General features: G+C 41.4%; 1 protein-coding gene across 22 annotated transcripts in view; it reads left to right on the top strand.

Annotated features, from left to right (window-relative positions):
* LOC118375284 (neurexin-2-like) overlaps positions 1-24,507 on the top strand; it is a 411,303-nt gene that overhangs the window by 259,924 nt on the left and 126,872 nt on the right. For 2 of the 22 annotated variants that reach the window (XM_035771747.2, XM_035771746.2), the window contains exon 1: positions 3,621-5,210. The exons of the other annotated variants lie outside the window; for them this stretch is intronic. In XM_035771747.2, coding sequence (XP_035627640.1) covers positions 4,889-5,210 — 322 coding nt within the window. In that variant the 5' untranslated portion in view covers positions 3,621-4,888. Of the gene's footprint in view, positions 1-3,620; positions 5,211-24,507 lie in introns of those variants that run through there. 22 annotated transcript variants of the gene reach the window in all.

Genomic DNA, 24,507 nt, shown 5'->3' with positions numbered 1-24,507 from the left:
GAACACAATACAATATACACTACACTAGAACACAATACAATACAATATACACTGCAATAGAACACAATACAATACAACATACAATACAATAGAACACAATACAATATACAATACAATACAATATACAATACAATATAACACAATACAATACAATATACAATACAATACAATATACAATACAATATAACACAATACAATACAATATACAATACAATACAATATACAATGCAATACAACACAAAACAATACAATATACAATACAATACAATATACAATACGATATAACACAATACAATACAATATACAATACAATACAATATACAATGCAATACAACACAATACAATACAATATACAATACAATATAACACAATACAACACAATACAATACAATATAACACAATACAATACAATATACAATACAAGACAAGGCAATAAAATATACAATACAATAGAAAATACAATCTATAATACAATATACAATATACAACACAATATACAATACAATACAAACATCAATCATTGTTAAAGCCACCCTCTCAAATCGCCTCATCTTCCACACATTACCCCCTTTAGGCCTATTGGACAGGACTCTTGCATTGCACATAGTGTGTGCATCATTTATTAGGGATTATTGATTAAACTGCTCATTTATTATACAGTATTTCCGATGATCACAATGTTGTATTTTTTGCCCATTTCAACCTAACTTTATAACATTGACATTGACTTTGAATGTTGAAGCGTTTGAAACTTTTACGTCAATAGAGGATTGTCTTTCACTCATGTAATGGCAACTACAGGGCAGCCATCTGCATCAGAGACTTGGCTGATTTGTGTTGGGTGTTCAGGCGTCTCACAACAGATAGTGAGTTACCAAGCACCTCTGCCTGTCTAATGCCACGTAAAAGCTTAGTTGGCTCAGACAGTCTGGGTAGTATCTAGCCAAGGTCACCGCAAATCATCTCCAATGATCACCCCCTGCCCCCTCACCTTCTGCTCAATTCTCTCAGTTCAGTAAGCCCAGCTCATTGGCCACAACCAGCCCTCTACCCACTCCAGCCCTCTCCAGCCCCATCCAGCCCTCTTCCCTCTACAGCCCTCTCCAGCCTCTCCCCTCCCCAGCTGTCTCTGCCTTCTCCAGCCCTCTCCCCTCCCCAGCTGTCTCTGCCTTCTCCAGCCCTCTCCCCTTCCCAACTGTCTCTGCCCTCTCCAGCCCTCTCCCCTCCCCAGCTGTCTCTGCCCTCTCCAGCCCTCTCCCCTCCCCAGCTGTCTCTGCCCTCTCCAGTCCTCTCCCCTCCCCAGCTGTCTCTGCCCTCTCCAGCCATCTCCCCTCCCCAGCTGTCTCTGCCCTCTCCCATCTCCAGCTTCTCCCCTCTCCAGCCCTCTCCAGCCCTCTGCCCTCTCCAGGCCTCTCCAGCCCTGTTGTCTCCAGTCCTTTCCAGGCCTTGCCAGGCCTCTCCAGCCCTGTTCTCTCCAGTCCTCTCCAGGCCTCTCCAGCCCTGTTCTCTCCAGTCATCTCCAGGCCTCTCCAGCCCTGTTCTCTCCAGTCCTCTCCAGTGCTCTCCAGTGCTCTCCAGCCCTGTTCTATCCAGTCCTCTCCAGGCCTCTCCAGCCCTGTTCTCTCCAGTCCTCTCCAGTGCTCTCCAGCCCTCTTCCCCTCAGCCCTCTTACCTCTCCCTTCTCCAGCCCTGCCCCTCTCCTGCCCTCTAACCTTCTCCAGCCCTCTCCCCTCTCCAGGCCTCTTCCCTCTCAGCCCTCTCCCCTCTTCAGCCCTCTCCCCCCTCCTGTCCTCCAGCCCACTTCATGCACTCTCCAGCCCTCTCCAGGCCTCTCCAGCCCTATCCAGCCCTCTGCCCTCTCCAGTTCTCTCCTCTCCAGCCCTCTCACCTCTCCAGCCCTCTCCCCCTCTAGCCCTCTCATGTCTTCCCCTTATAGCCTGCTCATGCCTTCTCCCCTCTTTAGCCCTCTCTAGCCATCTCCCCTCTTCAGCCCTCTCCAGTCCTCTCCCCTCTCCAGCCCTCTCCAGTCCTCTCCCCTCTTCAGCCCTCTCCAGTCCTCTCCCCTCTCCAGCCGTCTCCAGTCCTCTCCCATCTCCAGCCCTCTTCAGCCTCCCCCCCTCTCTCTCTCTCTCTCTCCCTCCCTCCCTCTCCTCTCTCCCCTTCACTCTGTCTCTCTCTCTCTTGCCTCCCCTCTCTCTGCCTGAGTAATGGCCTGCCTCTACCTTCCTGTCACCATGAGAGGTGGTGCTGGCTCTGCTCTGTTCTCCTTTTTTCATGTGTGTCCTTTTAACTGGCCAGGCAATCCCAGCTGAGATCTCTATCGACCATGATTTATCTGATATAGCTACAGTTCTGCTTCTCTCTCGCTCGCTCTCTTGCTCTCTCTCTCTCTCTCTCTCTCTCTCTCTCTCTCTCTCTCTCTCTCTCTCGCTCTCCTCCCCCACACTCTCTCTTTCAGCATAAGTACAGTGCTACACATACCAGAAATTAATAGAGAGGGCTGAGAGAGAGGAGGAAAGGGTGAGAGCACTCTTCGGGATGGCTACATGTGGCGATGCCAGAGAGAAAGAGAGAGGGCTACGCTTGTCACAGAATTTTGACTGGAACTAAATCATTCAGTAGAATCAGGGACCAACCATAGTTTTCTTGTTAATGGGGGTTATTGTCTGCATCTGGTACAGATCTTAATTTGTTTCTCACAGCAGGAAAATAATACTGCAGCAACATGAAATTAGGGCAAATCAAGTCAGACATTTTAAGTGGAAATTACAAACTTTAAAAGCCTTTTTAAACCTTGAATACACCACAATTTGCATTTCCTGCTGTGCAGGAAAATTGTCTGAGACAACAGAGTGATCAAAGATAGCAGATCTGTGTCTGAATGTATTGCTAGCTATCTTTAGCTCTCTCCTCTCCCTGTGGTATCATTCCAAAGCCTATTTTTCCCAGGTACACCACCACAGAGACAGGCACCCCTGTTCTCCTGATGTAGCAGTTTTGACAGTTGAGCTGAATCGGTTTCTTCCTCTGCAGCATCATCCTGCTTTTCTATTTCTGGGTATCTGTCTGTATTGGGTATCTGTCTGTACTGGGTATCTGTCTGTACTGTGTATCTGTCTGTACTGTGTATCTGTCTGTACAGGGTATCTGTCTGTCTGTACTGTACATTGGCTGTGAATCAGTAACCTGGGATGTGAATTTATTCTCACACAACCCATTTTCTGGCCTCTGTGTTTCTTTGCATTGTTGATGCCTGCTCTCCCTCCCTCACCCACCCCCTCTGTCTCTCTCTCTCTCCCTCTCTCTTTCTTTCTCTCTCTTTCTCTCTCTTTCTCTCTCTTTCTCTCTCCCTCTTGCTCCCCCCCCCTCTCTCTCTCTCTCTCTCTCTCTCTCTCCCTCTTGTAGCTGCTGCTCTCTCTCTCTCTCTCTCTCTCTCTCTCTCACCCACCCCTCTTTGTCTCTCTCTCTTTCTTTCTCTCTCTGCTGCTCTCTCTGCTTCTCTCTCTCTCTCCCTCTCTCTCTCTCTCGCTTGCACACACACACATCGGCACACGCTGTGCCTCGCTCTATCACAGTCTCTGACTATGCTTCAGAAGAGTGCTGTGCTGTGCTGTGCTTCCTCGTCGGTGAGACCGTAGTGACCAGTGACTGTTATTTTCGATGCGTGTATGGAGTCCAGGCTGTCCTGGGATTTCAGCCAACCAGCATTCAGGGAGTCGATGCTCAAGCCACTGCTCCAGTTTTAATTAGCATTAATTTCACAGTGACAGCAGCCAGAGTCAACGTCTTCTCAGTCATCCACACTGTCTCTGCAGGAGGGGCTTTACTGCCATCATCCACATCCAGACGCATGGACTTGTCCGGTTGAACATCGTCAGGACGCAAATAGATTTGGAGAAAAAAGCAGGAGAGGGAAGGGAATGCAGCAGTAGTGAGGGAAGGGAATGCAGCAGTAGTCTTCACTGCGTGAGACTGGGCAGTAGGAGGAGGGTGAGAGGGGCAAGGATGCTGCTTCTGGACCACTCACTGCTGTCCCTCATCTAGTGGGTTATAGTGGGGCTGTTACCAAAACAGAAGTGACCATTCAAAGGGGTTTGGTGCGTCTGTGTGAGGAGTCGCTGGAATATTTATTTATTTATCTTCAGGCATTTTCTCTTTTACCTCGCCGCTGCAGATATCTTCCCTTCCTCCCTCCCTCCCTCCCTTCCTCCCTCCCTCCCTTCCTCCCTCACTCTCCTCCGGTTAAAGGGAAACGATAGCGCTGGATTCTGCATGTCCCTCCATCAGCTTGGATCTTTTTTCCTCCTTCTTAATGAAATCATCCTGTTTCCCGTGGGGAGGTGTCTTATCTGCTTCTCTGCAGTGTAGGGGCTTTCGTCTTAGGGGGTAGTAGTCTCTCCACTGCCCTCCAGCCCTACCTGTGGGTGGGAGAGAAGAGCCTCCTCCCAGTGATACTGGCACCTGAAGCCCCCTCTGCTTTGTTATACTTCAATATCACAATTGAAATGTATGGTTCTAAATGACTTGTGGATTTAGCATTGTGTCAACTAAATACTTTTGATATCCATTTTGGTGCCTGGATGCAGACTTTTTAAAGACTTTATCTCAGGATGATTGCACACCACTCGAAGGTATTTAGTCCTCAGTCCAACAAACATCTCTAGATATCTCAACTTGTTTTGAACAAACAAAAATAGGATTCTCACTGGGATTTCATGATAAGAGACAATAACTGGATTTTGTCTTTGTTTCACATCCTGGAAAACCTGCGTGGTCAGAAGTAGTTTTACCTCCAGCCATAACCAAGGAGAGATCTGGTCCTATCCTCCAACTTAACATTACCCAGTCCCCAGGATTATGGAGGTGACAGGCTTTCCAGCCCGCTGAGATGTCCTGTCTTCGTGGGGTGGGACTGAGGGAGGCCCTGGGGGGCTCCTGTGCCCATCTGGAGGTGATGGTGGTGGGGAGCAGACTCCCAGCAGGGGGCCCTGGGCTGGGCCAGGGTTCAGGCAGGACAGGCCTAGGCCTGGGGTGTTGGTGGAGGCTGGTATTGTTATTGGCCCTGCTGGCTGCACTCCCCACCCAGGCAGGGACGGCCCGCGTGTCTTCCAGTCTAAGCACCACGCACCATGTCCACCATTTCCACAATAAGCATGGCACAGTGCCCATCGCCATTAACAGGATGCCTTTCCTCACCCGAGGAGGCCATGGTAAGGGCTCTTACACTCTTTACACTGGTGTCTCTTGAGTCTGGTCCATGTCCACACAGTTAGTGGAGGAGTTGGTTTGGCTTAAGATGTAGTAGAGGTTGTTGGCCAATAACACAGGCTGACTCTTTACTTTGGTGCTGTAACCAAAGTCCCTCTTGGTACTTATTCTACTCAGTTACATGTGTTGGTTTAGTAGTATGTGTTGGTTTAGTGGTATGGGTTGGTTTAGCGGTATGGGTTGGTTTAGTAGTATGTGTTGGTTTAGTGATATGTGTTGGTTTAGTGGTATGTGTTGGTTTTGTGGTATGTGTTGGTTTAGTGGTGTGGGTTGGTTTAGTGGTATAGGTTGGTTTAGTAGTATGTGTTGGTTTAGCGGTATGGGCTGGTTCAGTAGTATGTGTTGGTTTAGTGGTATGTGTTGGTTTAGTAGTATGTGTTGGTTTAGTGGTATGTGTTGGTTTAGCGGTATGGGTTGGTTTAGTAGTATGTGTTGGTTTAGTAGTATGTGTTGGTTTAGTGGTATGTGTTTGTTTAGTGGTATGGGCTGGTTCAGTAGTATGTGTTGGTTTAGTGGTATGTGTTGGTTTAGTGGTATGGGTTGGTTTAGCGGTATGGGTTGGTTCAGTAGTATGTGTTGGTTTAGTGGTATATGTTGGTTTAGTGGTATGGGTTGGTTTAGCGGTATGAGTTGGTTTAGTGGTATGGGTTGGTTTAGTGGTATGGCTTGGTTTAGCAGTATGGCTTGGTTTAGCGGTATGGGTTGGTTTAGTGGTATGGTTTAGTGGTATGGGTTGGTTTAGTGGTATGGTTTAGTGGTATGAGTTGGTTTAGTGATATGGTTCAGTGCTATGGGTTGGTTTAGTGGTATGGTTTAGTGGTATGGGTTGGTTTAGTGGTATGGGTTGGTTTAGTGGTATGGTTTAATGGTATGGGTTGGTTTAGTGGTATGGGTTGGTTTAGTGGTATGGTTTAGTGGTATGGGTTGGTTTGGGTAGGCGGTTGCTGGCAAGGCTGTGATGTTTGTGAGGACAGTGTAACTGACAGGACCAGGGATGTGGTGTTTGTGAGCACAGTGAAACTGACAGGACCAGGGCTGTGGTGTTTGTGAGGACAGTGAAACTGACAGGACCAGGGCTGTGGTGTTTGTGAGGACAGTGAAACTGACAGGACCAGGGCTGTGGTGTTTGTGAGGACAGTGAAACTGACAGGACCAGGGCTGTGGTGTTTGTGAGGACAGTGAAACTGACAGGACCAGGGCTGTGGTGTTTGTGAGGACAGTGAAACTGACAGGACCAGGGCTGTGGTGTTTGTGAGGACAGTGAAACTGACAGGACCAGGGCTGTGGTGTTTGTGAGGACAGTGAAACTGACAGGACCAGGGCTGTGGTGTTTGTGAGGACAGTGAAACTGACAGGACCAGGGCTGTGGTGTTTGTGAGGACAGTGAAACTGACAGGACCAGGGCTGTGGTGTTTGTGAGGACAGTGAAACTAACAGGACCAGGGCTGTGGTGTTTGTGAGGACAGTGAAACTGACAGGACCAGGGCTGTGGTGTTTGTGAGGACAGTGAAACTGACAGGACCAGGGCTGTGGTGTTTGTGAGGACATTGAAACTAACAGGACCAGGGCTGTGGTGTTTGTGAGGACAGTGAAACTGACAGGACCAGGGCTGTGGTGTTTGTGAGGACAGTGAAACTGACAGGACCAGGGCTGTGGTGTTTGTGAGGACAGTGAAACTGACAGGACCAGGGCTGTGGTGTTTGTGAGGACAGTGAAACTGACAGGACCAGGGCTGTGGTGTTTGTGAGGACAGTGAAACTGACAGGACCAGGGCTGTGGTGTTTGTGAGGACAGTGAAACTGACAGGACCAGGGCTGTGGTGTTTGTGAGGACAGTGAAACTGACAGGACCAGGGCTGTGGTGTTTGTGAGGACAGTGGGTGATGTGACGTTGTGTGATGGAACCCTCATTAACTGTGCCTGTGTGTGGACCAGCCGTAGCCTCTCTGCATCGCTGAACTCTTTCATGTCCTCATCACTCTTGGTTGCCCTTTTCCCATGGTGCTGACTGCCTACCCTCTGTGTATTCTGTATGGACTATGAGTACATACCAATGTAAAGGGTGGAATTATCACCCCCATTAGTCCATGTTCCTTCAGAGATCTGTGCTTACACATATAACACTGTGGATTCACTGCATCATTATGGGGATTGTGTCCCTCACAATGCATTTTGAATGGGATATGCACAGAACAAAGCCATTGCACAGAATTTTCTCAAAATGTTCTTATTACCATAGTGTTCATTCAGTAAGCCATGGGATAAGTCTTGCAAAATATCCTAAACTAGTCAAATTACACAATCCATTCTTTCTTCTGATGTGATTATTCTACTGGATGTATTGTCATGTTGATTCATGCTAAGACAGAAAACAAGCTGCGATCCATGCGCTGACTTGCTTAGTTAAGATTAGTCGAGATGAATTCACTATTGATCCTCTCACAGCGGGGAGGTTAAGTATTGACTTGTCCTCCATCCAAATTCCAAATGTATCTCAGTACTATAATCGAACCAACAAAACAGCTGTCTCTGAGAACACTGCTCACTGTTATATATCTTTATCCAGCTTCCACCTTCTGACATCTATACCCCGTGTGGCTCAGTTGGTAGAGCGTGGTGCTTGCAATGTCAGAGTTGTGGGTTCAATTCCCACCAGTATGAAAAAGTATGCACTCACTACTATAAGTGGCTCTGGATAAGAGTGTCTGGTAAAATGTGAGACTCCCATTCATCTCCTATTAGAAACCATCTAATGCATGTTCAAGTGCCCTTATCTTGCAATAGCAGGTCGGAGAGTTGTAAAAGAGCACATATGATGAATTACATCTGTGCTATTACAGCCATATCTGTCACAATCCCACTATACGGCAGCTTACCTTTTACAGAGCGATACTATGACACCGGTTCAATAAAAAAAGGTTTAATCAAAGCAAAGCAATAGCTGATAACCTCTGCATAGGTCTGAATACTCTGTGATTAGGGACTTCCCGGAGCTCTCTGTGTCATTCTACATGTGGCTTCAACCCTCACTGCTCTTCACTGTTTTATTCCAAATTCAAGTGCTCTATACTGTATTTAGCTCGTGGGCATCACTGTGTGTGGTTCGGCCGAGGAATGGAAGGGAAGAGAGGGGAATAGAGTGGGGTACAATTTTACCTGGGATTCATCCTCTCAGATCAAGAAACAATATTCACTCTCTAATTGTCTTTTTCTTTCTCTCACTCACTAACACACACACACACACACACACACCTAGCTACCTAATGATGTGAGTCTGACTGGGTGGGCAGCAGTAGGCTTAGTGTGTTTTTGTCAAACAACAAGAAGCCCCCTAACACTATGAACCATGTGTCAGGAAATGCCATGTTACTTGTGGAACTGGTGCGAAATGTATTCCCCTGAAGCCCTCTAACAAAAGGTACTGTAAATAGGCAGTAGCATCTTAATTTGAGCCAGTTTGCTACAGCAGCAAAATACTCCTGCAGCAACAGAACATGTGGATTATAATTCATGGACTTTTTTGTGGTTGATACATTTTCCTTTGTGCAACTCAAGTCTTATATTTGAAAGTGGAAATTACAAACTTTAGAAGCTTTAAAAAGTCAAATACACAACAGGTTAGTATTTCCAGTGTGCAGGATAATTCTCAGCAACAAAAGCGTGATCAAATTAAGATCCTGCATCTGTAGATACTGTCAATACAAAACATGCAGACTTTTGAGGCTTTTCCAGGATGTGAAAGCATTGACCCTCCAGCGTTGTTGTCAAGCATCAAGGCAATCTGGATGCAGGCCATGTCCTCTCTCTGCTCCACACCTCTGTCTGGCCATCTGTCCTTAAGTAACATTGTTGATGTGTCCTTGTTACCTTTTTTCCAGCATGGCTTTAGTGCCTCGTGCCTGTTACTCAGAAGTATCTTCTCCAGACTTGTGTGAGTCCGGTGCTCCCCCCCATTACTATGTAGAGAGGTGCCTCTCAACCCCCTAATACTCAATGCTCAATGCACAGATGAATGCCTGCTGTTTGACGAGCGCATTAGCCCATGCCTGTCCCTGTTTGTTCAGCCAGGCCCGCGCTCATGCATGTTGATGATTGCTTTCCATGCCTGTCCAATCACAGTTAGCAAGTCAGAGGAGTAGCTACCACACAGAGGAGGCTGGAGGGATGGGCTATAGGAGGACAGGCTCATTGTAATGGCTGGAATGGAATCAATGGAATGGTACCAAATACATCAAACACATGGAAACAACTTTATTTTGACTCCGTTGCATTGATTCCATTCCAACCATTACAATGAGCCTGGCCTCCTATAGCGTCCCCCACCAGCCTCCTCTGCTACCACAACTCTTTGATGTAACAGCAATTAGTTGGGTGCTCAGGGACTACATTAACCAAATAGCCCAGATAGACTGTCACATTCACAGCTCCCCTCTCCCTTTACTAGTCGATGATGGGTTATCTAGGTCTACTGGTGTCAGTGTTGAGTGGAGAGAACCATTGCAGATACAGTACCACCGTTACTTGATTTGGCCAATGGGTGGTTTCTGTTTACACACTTCTCTTGGGCCCTGGGGGCATTCCACTGAAATTCTTTCATTTTATAAGTTGTTCTTACCCATTTAAATTGTTAGAGCACTTTCTGTTGAAATGCAACACTGGAACACTCCCCCTCAGTGATTACGTTGCCTGGTAGTACTCCTTTTCCCTCTCACTAAGGGAGCCTAGGGCAGTGAACGGCAAGAACCAAAAATACAGATCTGCTATCTTAATTTGACCCTTTTTCTCATAGCAGGAAAATAATCCTGCAGCAACATGAAATGTGAATTATTATGTGGAATTATTATTATGTCCATTATAATTCATGGACATTTTTGTAGGGGTTGATACATTTTCCTTTGTGCAACTCAAGTATTACATTTTCAAAGTGTAAATGACAAACATTAGAAGCTTTTAAAAACTCATGTACACAACAAGTTAGTATTTCCAGTTTTCTGTTCGGGCAAATCAAGTCTGACTTTTTAAAGGCGAAATTACAAACTTTTAGAGGTCTTTTTAAACCTTGAATTCACTACAATCCATATCCCTGCTGCACTGTAAAATGATCTGCGAAAACAGAGCGATCAAATTAAGATAGCAGATCTGTACCAAAGGTCTTCTCATTAGCAAATGATTGAATTTATACTTACTATAGACAGTTCCATTTTAAAAAATGGTTTTGCAATAATTAGGCATTTTTATAGATTTCAATTTTGGAACGGTTACAGCTGCTCCTGAGGTAGGCTGATTACTGACGATCCAACTTACACTATTAATTATGGTTTAGGACATTTTGGGATGCCCATTATCTGTACATACAGTACAGTACGTTCTATTCTAGCTCTATTAAAGATGCATATGAGCATCTAGCTTTCTAAATCATTTAAAGTAAGTGTGATAAGGCATGTTAACATTATTCTCTGTAAGTGCAGTAAATAGATTCATGAATACTTCTATCATCCCCATTATCCTTTCTTTACAGTACTCAGTTCCAGTCCTTGACTCTGATTGGTTTCCTGGTCTCTTAATTGGCATCTGATATACTCTATGGGAGCTAGCTCAAATTATACTGCATCTAAAGTCAATCTGGCAACATTACAATGATGACACAAGCTTGTCCTACTAATTATTTGCCTCCTTTTGAAATATCATTGTGTGTCCAAGCCACAGTAATGCACTTCAGATAAAATCTTCATCAGCACCTATTGAGACTGCTTTGAGTACAATGCACCTCCTCCCAGCTGCTCACTGCACTGAGGATAGGTAACACTGTCACCACTGATAAATACACTATAATTGAGAATTTCAATAAGCATATTTCTACGGCTGGCCATGCTTTCCACCTGGCTACCCCTACCCCAGTCAACAGCACTGCACCCCCCACAGCAACTCGCCCAAGCCGTCCCCATTTCTCCTTCTCCCAAATCCAGTCAGATGATGTTCTGAAAGAGCTGCAAAATCTGGACCTCTACAAATCAGACAATCTGGACCCTCTCTTTCTAAAATTATCTGCCAAAATTGTTGCAACCCCTATTACTAGCCTGTTCAACCTCTCTTTCGTGTCGTCTGAGATTCCCAAAGATTGGAAATCAGCTGCGGTCATCCTCCTCTTCAAAGGGGGGGACACTCTTGACCCAAACTGCTACAGACCTATATCTATCCTACCCTGCCTTTCTAAGGTCTTCGAAAGCCAAGTCATCAAACAGATTACCGACCATTTTGAATCCCACCGCACCTTCTCCGCTATGCAATCTGGTTTCAGAGCTGGTCATGGGTGCACCTCAGCCACGCTCAAGATCCTAAACGATATGTTAACCTCCATCTATAAGAAACAATACTGTGCAGTTGTGTTCATTGACCTGGCCAAGGCTTTTGACTCTGTCAATCACCACATCCTCATCGGCAGACTCGTCTTGGTTTCTCAAATGATTGCCTCACCTGGTTCACCAACTACTTCTCTGATAGAGTTCAGTGTGTCAAATCGGAGGGCCTGTTGTCCGGGCCTCTGGCAGTCTCTATGAGGGTGCCACAGGGTTCAATTCTTGGACCGACTCTCTTCTCTGTATACATCAATGAGGTCGCTCTTGCTGCTGGTGAGTCTCTGATCCACCTCTACGCAGACACCATTCTGTATACTTCTGGCCCTTCTTTGACACTGTGTTAACAACCCTCCAGACAAGCTTCAATGCCATAGAACTCTCCTTCTGTGGCCTCCAATTACTCGTAAATAAAAGTAAAACTAAATGCATGCTCTTCAACCGATCGCTGCCTGCACCTGCCCGCCCATCCAACATCACTACTCTGGACAGTTCTGACTTAGAATATGTGGACAACTACAAATACCTAGGTGTCTGGTTAGACTGTAAACTCTCCTTCCAAACTCACATCAAACATCTCCAATCCAAAGTAAAATCTAGAATTGGCTTACTATTTCACAACAAAGCATCCTTCACTCATGCTGCTAAACATACGCTTGTAAAACTGACCATCCTACCGATCCTTGACTTCGGCGATGTCATTTACATAATAGCCGCCAATACCCTACTCAATAAATTGGATGCAGTCTATCACAGTGCCATCCGTTTTGTCACCCCATATACTACCCACCACTGCGACCTGTACACTCTCATTGGCTGGCCCTCGCTTCATACACGTTTCCAAACCCACTGGCTCCAGGTCATCTACAAGACCCTGCTAGGTAAAGTCCCCCCTTATCTCAGCTCGCTGGTCACCATAGCATCACCCACCTGTAGCACACGCTCCAGCAGGTATATCTCTCTGGTCACCTCCAAAACCAATTCTTCCTTTGGCCGCCTCTCCTTCCAGTTCTCTGCGGCCAATGACTGGAACGAACTACAAAAATCTCTGAAACTGGAAACACTTATCTCCCTCACTAGCTTTAAGCACCAGCTGTCAGAGCAGCTTACAGATTACTGCACCTGTACACAGCCCATCTATAATTTAGCCCAAACAACTACCTCTCCCCCTACTGTATTTATTTATTTTGCTCCTTTGCACCCCATTATTTCTATTCTACTTTGCACATTCTTCCACTGCACAGTGTTTTACTTGCTATATTGTATTTACTTCGCCACCATGGCCTATTTATTGCCTTTACCTCCCTTATCTCACCTCATTTGCTCACATTGTATATAGACTTATTTTTCTACTGTATTATTGACTGTGTGTTTGTTTTACTCCATGTGTAACTCTGTGTAGTTATATGTGTCGAACTGCTTTGCTTTATCTTGGCCAGGTCGCAAATAAATAAAGGAGAAATAAAGAAAAAATAAAAATGCTCAGCTGGGCATCAGTCCTAAAACGAACATTCAAAACAGTATTGTGATGAAACGTGCAATCCATGAATAACGTGCGTTATAGGGAAACAATGCATGCTCTAGAATGCCTTTCAAGCCAATCAGAAATAAGTATTCAACAATGCCATGGTATAATGTGCCATAGACAACACTTCAAATAAAGTGTTAGTGTTTAAGTGTCATTCTATAACTATGATGCAGAGTGTTCCTTCATTGTGTCCTCGTGACAACTTATAAGGACTACCATGGCATTGTTGAATATTTGTTCCTGATTGGCTTGAAGGGGCACCCTGGAGCACGGTACAATTCAATGGCTATCATTAATTCTTACATGTTCTATGTTTGAGTTGGTTTTGAAAGAAAAAGTCTACTTGAAAATATTATTGAATGTGGTTTTCATAATGGAAAGCTTGTAACGGGATTCTTCCTGGGTAGGAGAGGCGGACCAAAATGCAGCGTGGTTATAATTCATGGTTCTTTAATAATGAAACTATACATGAATAAACTACAAAACAAGAAACGTGAAAACCCGAAACAGTCCCGTGTGGTACAAACACTGACACAGGAGACAACCACCCACAAAACCCAACACAAAACAGGCTACCTAAATATGGCTCCCAATCAGACTAACACCTGCCTCTGATTGAGAACCATATCAGGCCCAAACACAGAAACAGACAAACAAGACACCCAACATAGAATGCCCACTCAGATCACACCCTGACCAAAGAAAACATAGAAACATACAAAGCAAACTATGGTCAGGGTGTGACAAAGCTAGGACTGATGGTTTGGTTAGCTAAACTAGCAAGTCTGTTTGATGGGTTACCGCGGCAACTAAAGTAACTAGCTCGTAAATCTCCTAGCTACTTCTGACAGTGGATGTTGAACACATTTCTAGCGGCAAATGTGTTCAATTATAGCCATGGTATAAAAGGATAATCAACTCGGGGCTCTATGCATTCTCTGGAAAATAATGCAACTCTGTGAAGGGTCCGTTCGACTCCTTCCTCGTCGTTCATCATTTCCATAGGACGCATAGCTCCTCGTTGATTAATCCTTCATTCACATGAATTTGTTGACATCCCAGTATGTAGGTTTAATATAATCACAGATAAACCATTTTCCTGTGCCTCCATTATGAGGACAGTTACAGTATACTGAGTGAGATAGGTGGTACTATTCAGCTGATAAATTGCACAACAAAACAAAAGTTTCATTTTTACTCATGACAATGCAATCATATCATTTTTTTGTCATGATGCCATAAGGACCAAGGCATATGCCAATATGTTCATGATACTAGATGTAAGACCTTCCACCCTTAGTGACACAGGCTATGATGATAACACCTTCTGATTGTAATTTCATTTAGGGGACATGAGCATCTGCTAGGAACTGGTCATTATTTTCAATGTTAGTGCTGGGTTGTAACTGTCTGTGGGGTGAGTGGTTGTTACCATGGTGCTGGGTTGTAACTGTCTGTGGGGTGAGTGGTTGTTACCATGGTGCTGGGTTGTAACTGTCTGTGGTGTGAGTGGTTGTTACCATGGTGCTGGGTTGTAACTATCTGTGGGGTGAGTGGTTGTTACCATGGTGCTGGGTTGTAACTGTCTGTGGGGTGAGTGGTTGTTACCATGGTGCTGGGTTGTAACTGTCTGTGGTGTGAGTGGTTGTTACCATGGTGCTGGGTTGTAACTGTCTGTGGGGTGAGTGGTTGTTACCATGGTGCTGGGTTGTAACTATCTGTGGTGTGAGTGGTTGTTACCATGGTGCTGGGTTGTAACTGTCTGTGGTGTGAGCAGTTGTTACCGTGGTGCTGTTTTCTAACTGTCTGTGGGGTGAGCGGTTGTTACCGTGGTGCTGAGTTTTAACTGTCTGGTGTGAGCAGTTGTTACCGTGGTGCTGGGTTGTTACGGTCTGTGGTGTGAGCGGTTGTTACCATGGTGCTGAGTTGTAACTGTCTGTGGTGTGAGCAGTTGTTACCGTGGTGCTGTTTTGTAACTGTCTGTGGTGTGAGTAGCAGCAGTGTTGAGGGTTGTTACCTTCTCTCTGAAATGAAACGGCCTGGGGGTTATTTTGAAGGACAAAACGGTAGGGAGGTGTCATGCAGAGGCACCAGACAGAAGAAAACTGAGGTTGATGTAGATTATAGATCTTCACAGGACAGAGTTGAGGGTGATGTAGATTATAGATCTTCACAGGACAGAGTTGAGGGTGATGTAGATTATAGATCTTCACAGGACAGAGTTGAGGGTGGTGTGGATTATAGATCTTCAAAGGACAGAGTTGAGGTTGATGTAGATTATAGATCTTCACAGGACAGAGTTGAGGGTGATGTAGATTATAGATCTTCAAAGGACAGAGTTGAGGGTGATGTAGATTATAGATCTTCACAGGACAGAGTTGAGGGTGATGTAGATTATAGATCTTCACAGGACAGGGTTGAGGGTGATGTAGATTATAGATCTTCACAGGACAGAGTTGAGGGTGATGTAGATTATAGATCTTCACAGGACAGAGTTGAGGGTGATGTAGATTGTAGATCGTCACAGGACAGCAGATGGGAGGAATACAACAGCAGGACAGCTGGGGTCTAAAAATGCCAAAAACCTGAAGAGAATCTTCATAGTAGGTCAATTATTAAAGAACACTAAGGCATAATCTGATTTAAGTGCCTTAAATACATTTATTTCAGGAGCTGTTATTGTCTTAATATGGGTGGATGTGAATGTTGCTGTGTGTTAACTGCAGTCGTGTGAACACAAGGACCTTTCCTGGTCTTCCCTGATCCTCTGCATCAGTTCTGTTACCCACGCATTTTCTCCCCTGACTGAGTTAAGAATAGCTCAGCATTCAACAAGTATTCTTCTAGTGAAGGAAAATGTTAGTATGGACACACTCGCATAAGTCAGTAACTCACCCACCTCACAGCTCTCCCCTTTCATCACACACACTCACTCACACACACTCACTCACACAGAATCAAACATCAAAGATTTCTACTCTCCTCATAGTGGTAGGTGCAGTAGTTCTGGGGGGCTAAGAGGTCATTCAAATAATACATTTAAAAAGAAGCATGAAAGTATAAGAAGGAGGTCAATTCCCATAATGTAAATGATTCTTTTAGTTGAGCTATCCTTTGCTTGGGATGGGAGAGATTGAAAATGAAAAACCTGTAGACCATGCAGTTCTTTGATCAAGGGCTTCCCTTCTTCCTGCTCTAGTTCATTTCATGAAAGATGTCAGGGCATTGATTGATATCCTGTGTGAATACTAGTGACTGCTGCATCGACCACGGTGGTGGGGGGGGGGGATGATTATTTCTGAAGTCCTTAGAAGCCATGTAAGACACCATTGATAACAATAGTATCACTATTTTAGTAAATAGTCTGATCGAGCAAATTGTGCTATTTTAATCAAACTATTTCTGTTTCTATTAAAGACATGCTCTAGAACTCTATTTATTTCACAGATAAACGAGCACACTGCCAGCACAACCAGTAATTACATTATGGTGTCGATATTTCAAGTGTGATTCATTTACACACACACACAGTTGTGTTCTAAGGCTGTCTGCCTCTTCTACTCAACTGTTTAAGATGCGAGTTTATGCATAATTTGCATAAAATTATTATAGAATAAATATAACTTTTCTTGATTAAATACATGTATTTTTCATTGCTCTTCACATACAGTGCCTTCAGAAAGTATTCATACCCCTTGACTTTTTTCCCACCCATATATACACACACTACCCCAAAATGACATAGTGAAACATGTTTTTAGACATCTTAGCAAATATTTAGAAAAGTAAATACATAAATATCTCATTTACATAAGTATTCACACCCTTGAGGCAATACCTTGTAGAATCGTCCTTGGCAGTGATTACAGCTGTGAGTCTTTCTGGTTAAGTCTCTAAGAACTTTCCCCACCTGGTGAGTACAATATTTGTCCATTATTCTGTTAAAAATACTTCAAGCTCTGTCAAATTGGTTGTTGATCATTGCGCGACAACCATTTTCAGGTCTTGCCCATCAGGACTCGGCCACTCAGGAACATTCACTGTCTTCTTGGTAAGCAACTCCAGTGTAGATTTGGCTTTGTGTTTTAGGTTATTGTCCTGCTGAAAGGTGAATTCACCTCCCAATGTCTGGTGGATGGTAGACTGAACCAGGTTTTATCTCTAGGATTTTTCCTGTGCTTAGCTCCATTCTGTTCTTTTTTCCTGAAACTCCCAAGTCCTTAACGATTACACGCATACCCATTATATAATGTAGCCACCATTATGCTTGAAAATATGTAGAAAGGTACTCAGTAATGTGTTGTATTGGATTTACCCCTAACACACATTTACACTTACTATTCAGGACAAAACGTTAATTTCTTTGCCACATTATTTGCAGAATTACTTTAGTGCCTTGTTGCAAACAAGATGGATGTTTTGAAATATTTTTATTCTGTTCAGGCTTCCTTCTTTTCACTTTGTCATTTAGGTTAGTATTGTGGAGTAACTACAATGTTGTTGATCCATCCTCAGTTTTCTCCTATCACAGCCATTAAACTCTAACTGTTTTAAAGTCACCATTGGCCTCATAGTGAAATCCCTGAGTGGTTTCCTTCCTCTCTGGAAACTGAGTCAGGACGCCTGTGTCTTTGTAGTGGCTGTGTGAATTGATACACCAACCAAAGTTGAATGAATAATTTCACCATGCCATTCACTCATTGGAATTTTCAATGTCTGCTTTTTATTTTGACCCATTGAAAGAAGGTGCCCTTCTTTGCGAGGCATTGGAAAACCTGTCATTCATTTATTCAGTATTGTTTTCAATGTCTGCTTTTTATTTTGACCCATTCCCTTCTTTGCGATACCTCCCTGGTAGTTGAGTTGTGTTTCAAATTCACTGTTCGAGTGAGTTTCATTCAATACAGTAGTAGTCATTCAATACAGTAGACATTCAATACAGTAGTCATTCAATACAGTAGTCATTCAATACAGTAGACATTCAATACAGTAGTCATTCAATACAGTAGTCATTCAATACAGTAGTCATTCAATACAGTAGACATTCAATACAGTAGTCATTCAATACAGTAGTCATTCAATACAGTAGACATTCAATACAGTAGTCATTCAATACAGTAGTCATTCAATACAGTAGACATTCAATACAGTAGTCATTCAATACAGTAGTCATTCAATACAGTAGACATTCAATACAGTAGTCATTCAATACAGTAGACATTCAATACAGTAGTCATTCAATACAGTAGTCATTCAATACAGTAGTCATTCAATACAGTAGACATTCAATACAGTAGTCATTCAATACAGTAGTCATTCAATACAGTAGACATTCAATACAGTAGTCATTCAATACAGTAGACATTCAATACAGTAGACATTCATTCAATACAGTAGTAGTCATTCAATACATTCAATACAGTAGTCATTCAATACAGTAGTCATTCAATACAGTAGTCATTCAATACAGTAGACATTCAATACAGTAGTCATTCAATACAGTAGTCATTCAATACAGTAGTCATTCAATACAGTAGTCATTCAATACAGTAGACATTCAATACAGTAGTCATTCAATACAGTAGTCATTCAATACAGTAGTCATTCAATACAGTAGTCATTCAATACAGTAGACATTCAATACAGTAGTCATTCAATACAGTAGTCATTCAATACAGTAGACATTCAATACAGTAGTCATTCAATACAGTAGTCATTCAATACAGTAGACATTCAATACAGTAGACATTCAATACAGTAGACATTCAATACAGTAGTCATTCAATACAGTAGACATTCAATACAGTAGACATTCAATACAGTAGACATTCAATACAGTAGTCATTCAATACAGTAGTCATTCAATACAGTAGTCATTCAATACAGTAGTCATTCAATACAGTAGACATTCAATACAGTAGTCATTCAATACAGTAGTCATTCAATACAGTAGTCAATACAGTCAAATACAGTAGTCATTCAATACAGTAGACATTCAATACAGTAGTCATTCAATACAGTAGACATTCAATACAGTAGTCATTCAATACAGTAGTCATTCAATACAGTAGTCATTCAATACAGTAGACATTCAATACAGTAGTCATTCAATACAGTAGTCATTCAATACAGTAGACATTCAATACAGTAGTCATTCAATACAGTAGACATTCAATACAGTAGTCATTCAATACAGTAGACATTCAATACAGTAGTCATTCAATACAGTAGTCATTCAATACAGTAGACATTCAATACAGTAGTCATTCAATACAGTAGACATTCAATACAGTAGTCATTCAATACAGTAGTCATTCAATACATTAGTCATTCAATACAGTAGTCATTCAATACAGTAGACATTCAATACAGTAGTCATTCAATACAGTAGTCATTCAATACAGTAGTCATTCAATACAGTAGTCATTCAATACAGTAGACATTCAATTAGTCATTCAATACAGTAGTCATTCAATACAGTAGACATTCAATACAGTAGTCATTCAATACAGTTCAATACAGTAGTCATTCAATACAGTAGTCATTCAATACAGTAGACATTCAATACAGTAGTCATTCAATACAGTAGACATTCAATACAGTAGTCATTCAATACAGTAGTCATTCAATACAGTAGACATTCAATACAGTAGTCATTCAATACAGTAGACATTCAATAGTCATTCAATACATTAGTCATTCAATACAGTAGTCATTCAATACAGTAGTCATTCAATACAGTAGACATTCAATACAGTAGACATTCAATACAGTAGTCATTCAATACAGTAGTCATTCAATACAGTAGTCATTCAATACAGTAGTCATTCAATAAAGTAGTCATTCAATACAGTAGTCATTCAATACAGTAGTCATTCAATACAGTAGACATTCAATACAGAAGACATTCAATACAGTAGACATTCAATACAGTACTCATTCAATACAGTAGTCATTCAATACAGTAGTCATTCAATACAGTAGACATTCAATACAGTAGACATTCAATACAGTAGTCATTCAATACAGTAGTCATTCAATACAAGTCATTCAGTAGTCATTCAATACAGTAGACATTCAATACAGTAGTCATTCAATACAGTAGACATTCAATACAGTAGTCATTCAATACAGTAGTCATTCAATACAGTAGACATTCATTCATACAGTAGACATTCAATACAGTAGTCATTCAATACAGTAGACATTCAATACAGTAGACATTCAATACAGTAGTCATTCAATACAGTAGACATTCAATACAGTAGTCATTCAATACAGTAGACATTCAATACAGTACTCATTCAATACAGTCATTCAATACAGTAGACATTCAATACAGTAGACATTCAATACAGTAGATTCAATACAGTAGACATTCAATTCAAATACAGTAGACATTCAATACAGTAGACATTCAATACAGTAGTCATTCAATACAGTAGTCATTCAATACAGTAGACATTCAATACAGTAGTCATTCAATACAGTAGACATTCAATACAGTACTCATTCAATACAGTAGACATTCAATACAGTAGACATTCAATACAGTAGTCATTCAATACAGTAGACATTCAATACAGTAGTCATTCAATACAGTAGACATTCAATACAGTAGACATTCAATACAGTAGTCATTCAATACAGTAGTCATTCAATACAGTAGACATTCAATACAGTAGTCATTCAATACAGTAGACATTCAATACAGTAGTCATTCAATACAGTAGTCATTCAATACAGTAGACATTCAATACAGTAGTCATTCAATACAGTAGACATTCAATACAGTAGTCATTCAATACAGTAGTCATTCAATACAGTAGACATTCAATACAGTAGTCATTCAATACAGTAGACATTCAATACAGTAGTCATTCAATACAGTAGTCATTCAATACATTAGTCATTCAATACAGTAGTCATTCAATACAGTAGACATTCAATACAGTAGACATTCAATACAGTAGACATTCAATACAGTAGTCATTCAATACAGTAGTCATTCAATACAGTAGTCATTCAATACAGTAGACATTCAATACAGTAGTCATTCAATACAGTAGTCATTCAATACAGTAGTCATTCAATACAGTAGACATTCAATACAGTAGACATTCAATACAGTAGTCATTCAATACAGTAGTCATTCAATACAGTAGACATTCAATACAGTAGTCATTCAATACAGTAGTCATTCAATACAGTAGTCATTCAATACAGTAGTCATTCAATACAGTAGTCATTCAATACAGTAGTCATTCAATACAGTAGTCATTCAATACAGTAGACATTCAATACAGTAGTCATTCAATACAGTAGACATTCAATTAGACATTCAATACAGTAGTCATTCAATACAGAAGACATTCAATACAGTAGACATTCAATACAGTACTCATTCAATACAGTAGTCATTCAATACAGTAGTCATTCAATACAGTAGACATTCAATACAGTAGACATTCAATACAGTAGTCATTCAATACAGTAGACATTCAATACAGTAGACATTCAATACAGTAGTCATTCAATACAGTAGACATTCAATACAGTAGTCATTCAATACAGTAGACATTCAATACAGTACTCATTCAATACAGTAGACATTCAATACAGTAGACATTCAATACAGTAGACATTCAATACAGTAGACATTCAATACAGTAGTCATTCAATACAGTAGACATTCAATACAGTAGACATTCAATACAGTAGTCATTCAATACAGTAGTCATTCAATACAGTAGTCATTCAATACAGTAGACATTCAATACAGTATTTCAATACAGTAGACATTCAATACAGTAGTCATTCAATACAGTAGACATTCAATACAGTAGACATTCAATACAGTAGTCATTCAATACAGTAGTCATTCAATACAGTAGACATTCAATACAGTAGACATTCAATACAGTAGTCATTCAATACAGTAGTCATTCAATACAGTAGACATTCAATACAGTAGTCATTCAATACAGTAGACATTCAATACAGTAGTCATTCAATACAGTAGTCATTCAATACAGTAGTCATTCAATACAGTAGACATTCAATACAGTAGTCATTCAATACAGTAGACATTCAATACAGTAGTCATTCAATACAGTAGTCATTCAATTCATTCAATACAGTAGTCATTCAATACAGTAGTCATTCAATACAGTAGTCATTCAATACAGTAGACATTCAATACAGTAGTCATTCAATACAGTAGACATTCAATACAGTAGTCATTCAATACAGTAGTCATTCAATACAGTAGACATTCAATACAGTAGTCATTCAATACAGTAGACATTCAATACAGTAGTCATTCAATACAGTAGTCATTCAATACAGTAGACATTCAATACAGTAGTCATTCAATACAGTAGACATTCAATACAGTAGTCATTCAATACAGTAGTAGACATTCAATACAGTAGACATTCAATACAGTAGACATTCAATACAGTAGTCATTCAATACAGTAGACATTCAATACAGTAGACATTCAATACAGTAGTCATTCAATACAGTAGTCATTCAATACAGTAGACATTCAATACAGTAGACATTCAATACAGTAGTCATTCAATACAGTAGACATTCAATACAGTAGTCATTCAATACAGTAGACATTCAATACAGTAGTCATTCAATACAGTAGACATTCAATACAGTAGTCATTCAATACAGTAGTCATTCAATACAGTAGTCATTCAATACAGTAGTCATTCAAAATACATGTTAAAACACTATTGCACACAGAGTGAGTCCAAGCAAATTATTAGGTGACTCGTTAAGCACATTTTTACTCCTGAACTTATTTAGGCTTGCCATAACAAAGGGGTTGAATACTTATTGACGCAAGACATTTAATTAAAATGTCTAAAAACATAATTCCACTTTGACATTATGGGGTATTGTGAGTAGGCCAGTGAATAAACATCTAGATTTAATCCATTTAAATTCAGGCCGTATCATGACAAAATGTGGAACAAGAAAACTTTCTGAAGGCAGTATACTTGCAGTTTGGAACATGTGCCTGTAGTCTATGACACGACCACCACTGTCCATACATTGCTTACTCCTATTGTCTCGAAAGACATACTTTTCAATAGCTCCTCTTTGTGAAAGACCAGGATTCATCTGAGACCATAGAGTAAACAGATCAGACAATGTCCGTGATTGCAAAGGGACACTAGAGACACTCCGATCAAACAAGGGCTTGGTAGGAAACGCGTCTGCATTACAACATACATGGAGTCATGATGGACTGATGCAGAGTGGTGTGTGCCCCAGTCAGACCATAGTCTTTAGTCTTTGGCGCTCCCCTACGTCCTTTGTTTGTGGGACAATATAATGACATCATAAGTATGGTACATTTAAAGGGATACTTCGGGATTTTGGCAATGAGGCCCTTTATCTACTTCCCTGTAGTGAAATTAACTAGTGGATAAAAATGTTATGTCTCTGTGTCCAGTATGAAGGAAGTTAGAGGTAGTTTTGCGGACCAATGCTAACGCAATAACTGGAAGTCTATCGGTATCTGCTAGCATTACATACAAATTGGTATCAACAAGTTAATCTGACTCTGGGGAAGTAGATAAAGACCATCATTACCAAAATCCTGAAGTGGCCATTTAATTTTTGTTCAAATTCTCATCACGATACAGAACCGTGAGAGAGGATACAGTACATGCTGTCAAACTGCTGTGTGCAATTGAAAAACAAATAGTGATTCAAGATCTGATGATATGATATTGAATTAAATCCTGTTTTAATAAACTGCAGAGAGTGTATTCTTGTAAAATGGGTTTTGTGTTTTGACTAGCTCTCCCAAAATGTTTAACCAACATTTAAAGTCTTTTCTGTATCTTGGAGAATGAGTCACAGCAACATGTTGATGAGCAGAACCAAATCCATTTGTGGATATAATTCCTCCATACAACACAGCTGTTGAAGATGGCTGTGTGAGACTGCAGAACCTACTTCCCCAAAGTCAGGAGATTGGATAGTTAGCCAGGGTTAATCACAAGCTCTTACACTGCTCTTGTTCCACATTGCTGTTCGCTTATGGGCCCCTCTTTGTCGCATTGATGATCTTGTTCCAACCTCAGACTGTGTGAGAGCTGTGACGATCACATTTTGTAATTATACACCTGGCAAAAAGAGCCTACATCAGCTGAACATTGGTTGTATTAATCACATGGTATAATCTGTGTTGTGGTCATATTGCCATGCTTTTATAGCCAATTAAATCTCACTGCTGCTGAAAGCAAATAGGGTATTGGAGAACCGGTATTAGACTGAACTGGTCCCTTGTCCATACATAAATAATTAAACAAGTAGATCGATAAAAGATGCA

The sequence above is a fragment of the Oncorhynchus keta genome, chromosome 6, assembly GCF_023373465.1.
Source record: "Oncorhynchus keta strain PuntledgeMale-10-30-2019 chromosome 6, Oket_V2, whole genome shotgun sequence".
Taxonomy (NCBI): Eukaryota; Metazoa; Chordata; class Actinopteri; order Salmoniformes; family Salmonidae; genus Oncorhynchus; species Oncorhynchus keta.
The sequence above is the reverse complement of the archived record's forward strand: the minus strand, read 5'-3'. Positions and strand labels throughout refer to the sequence as shown.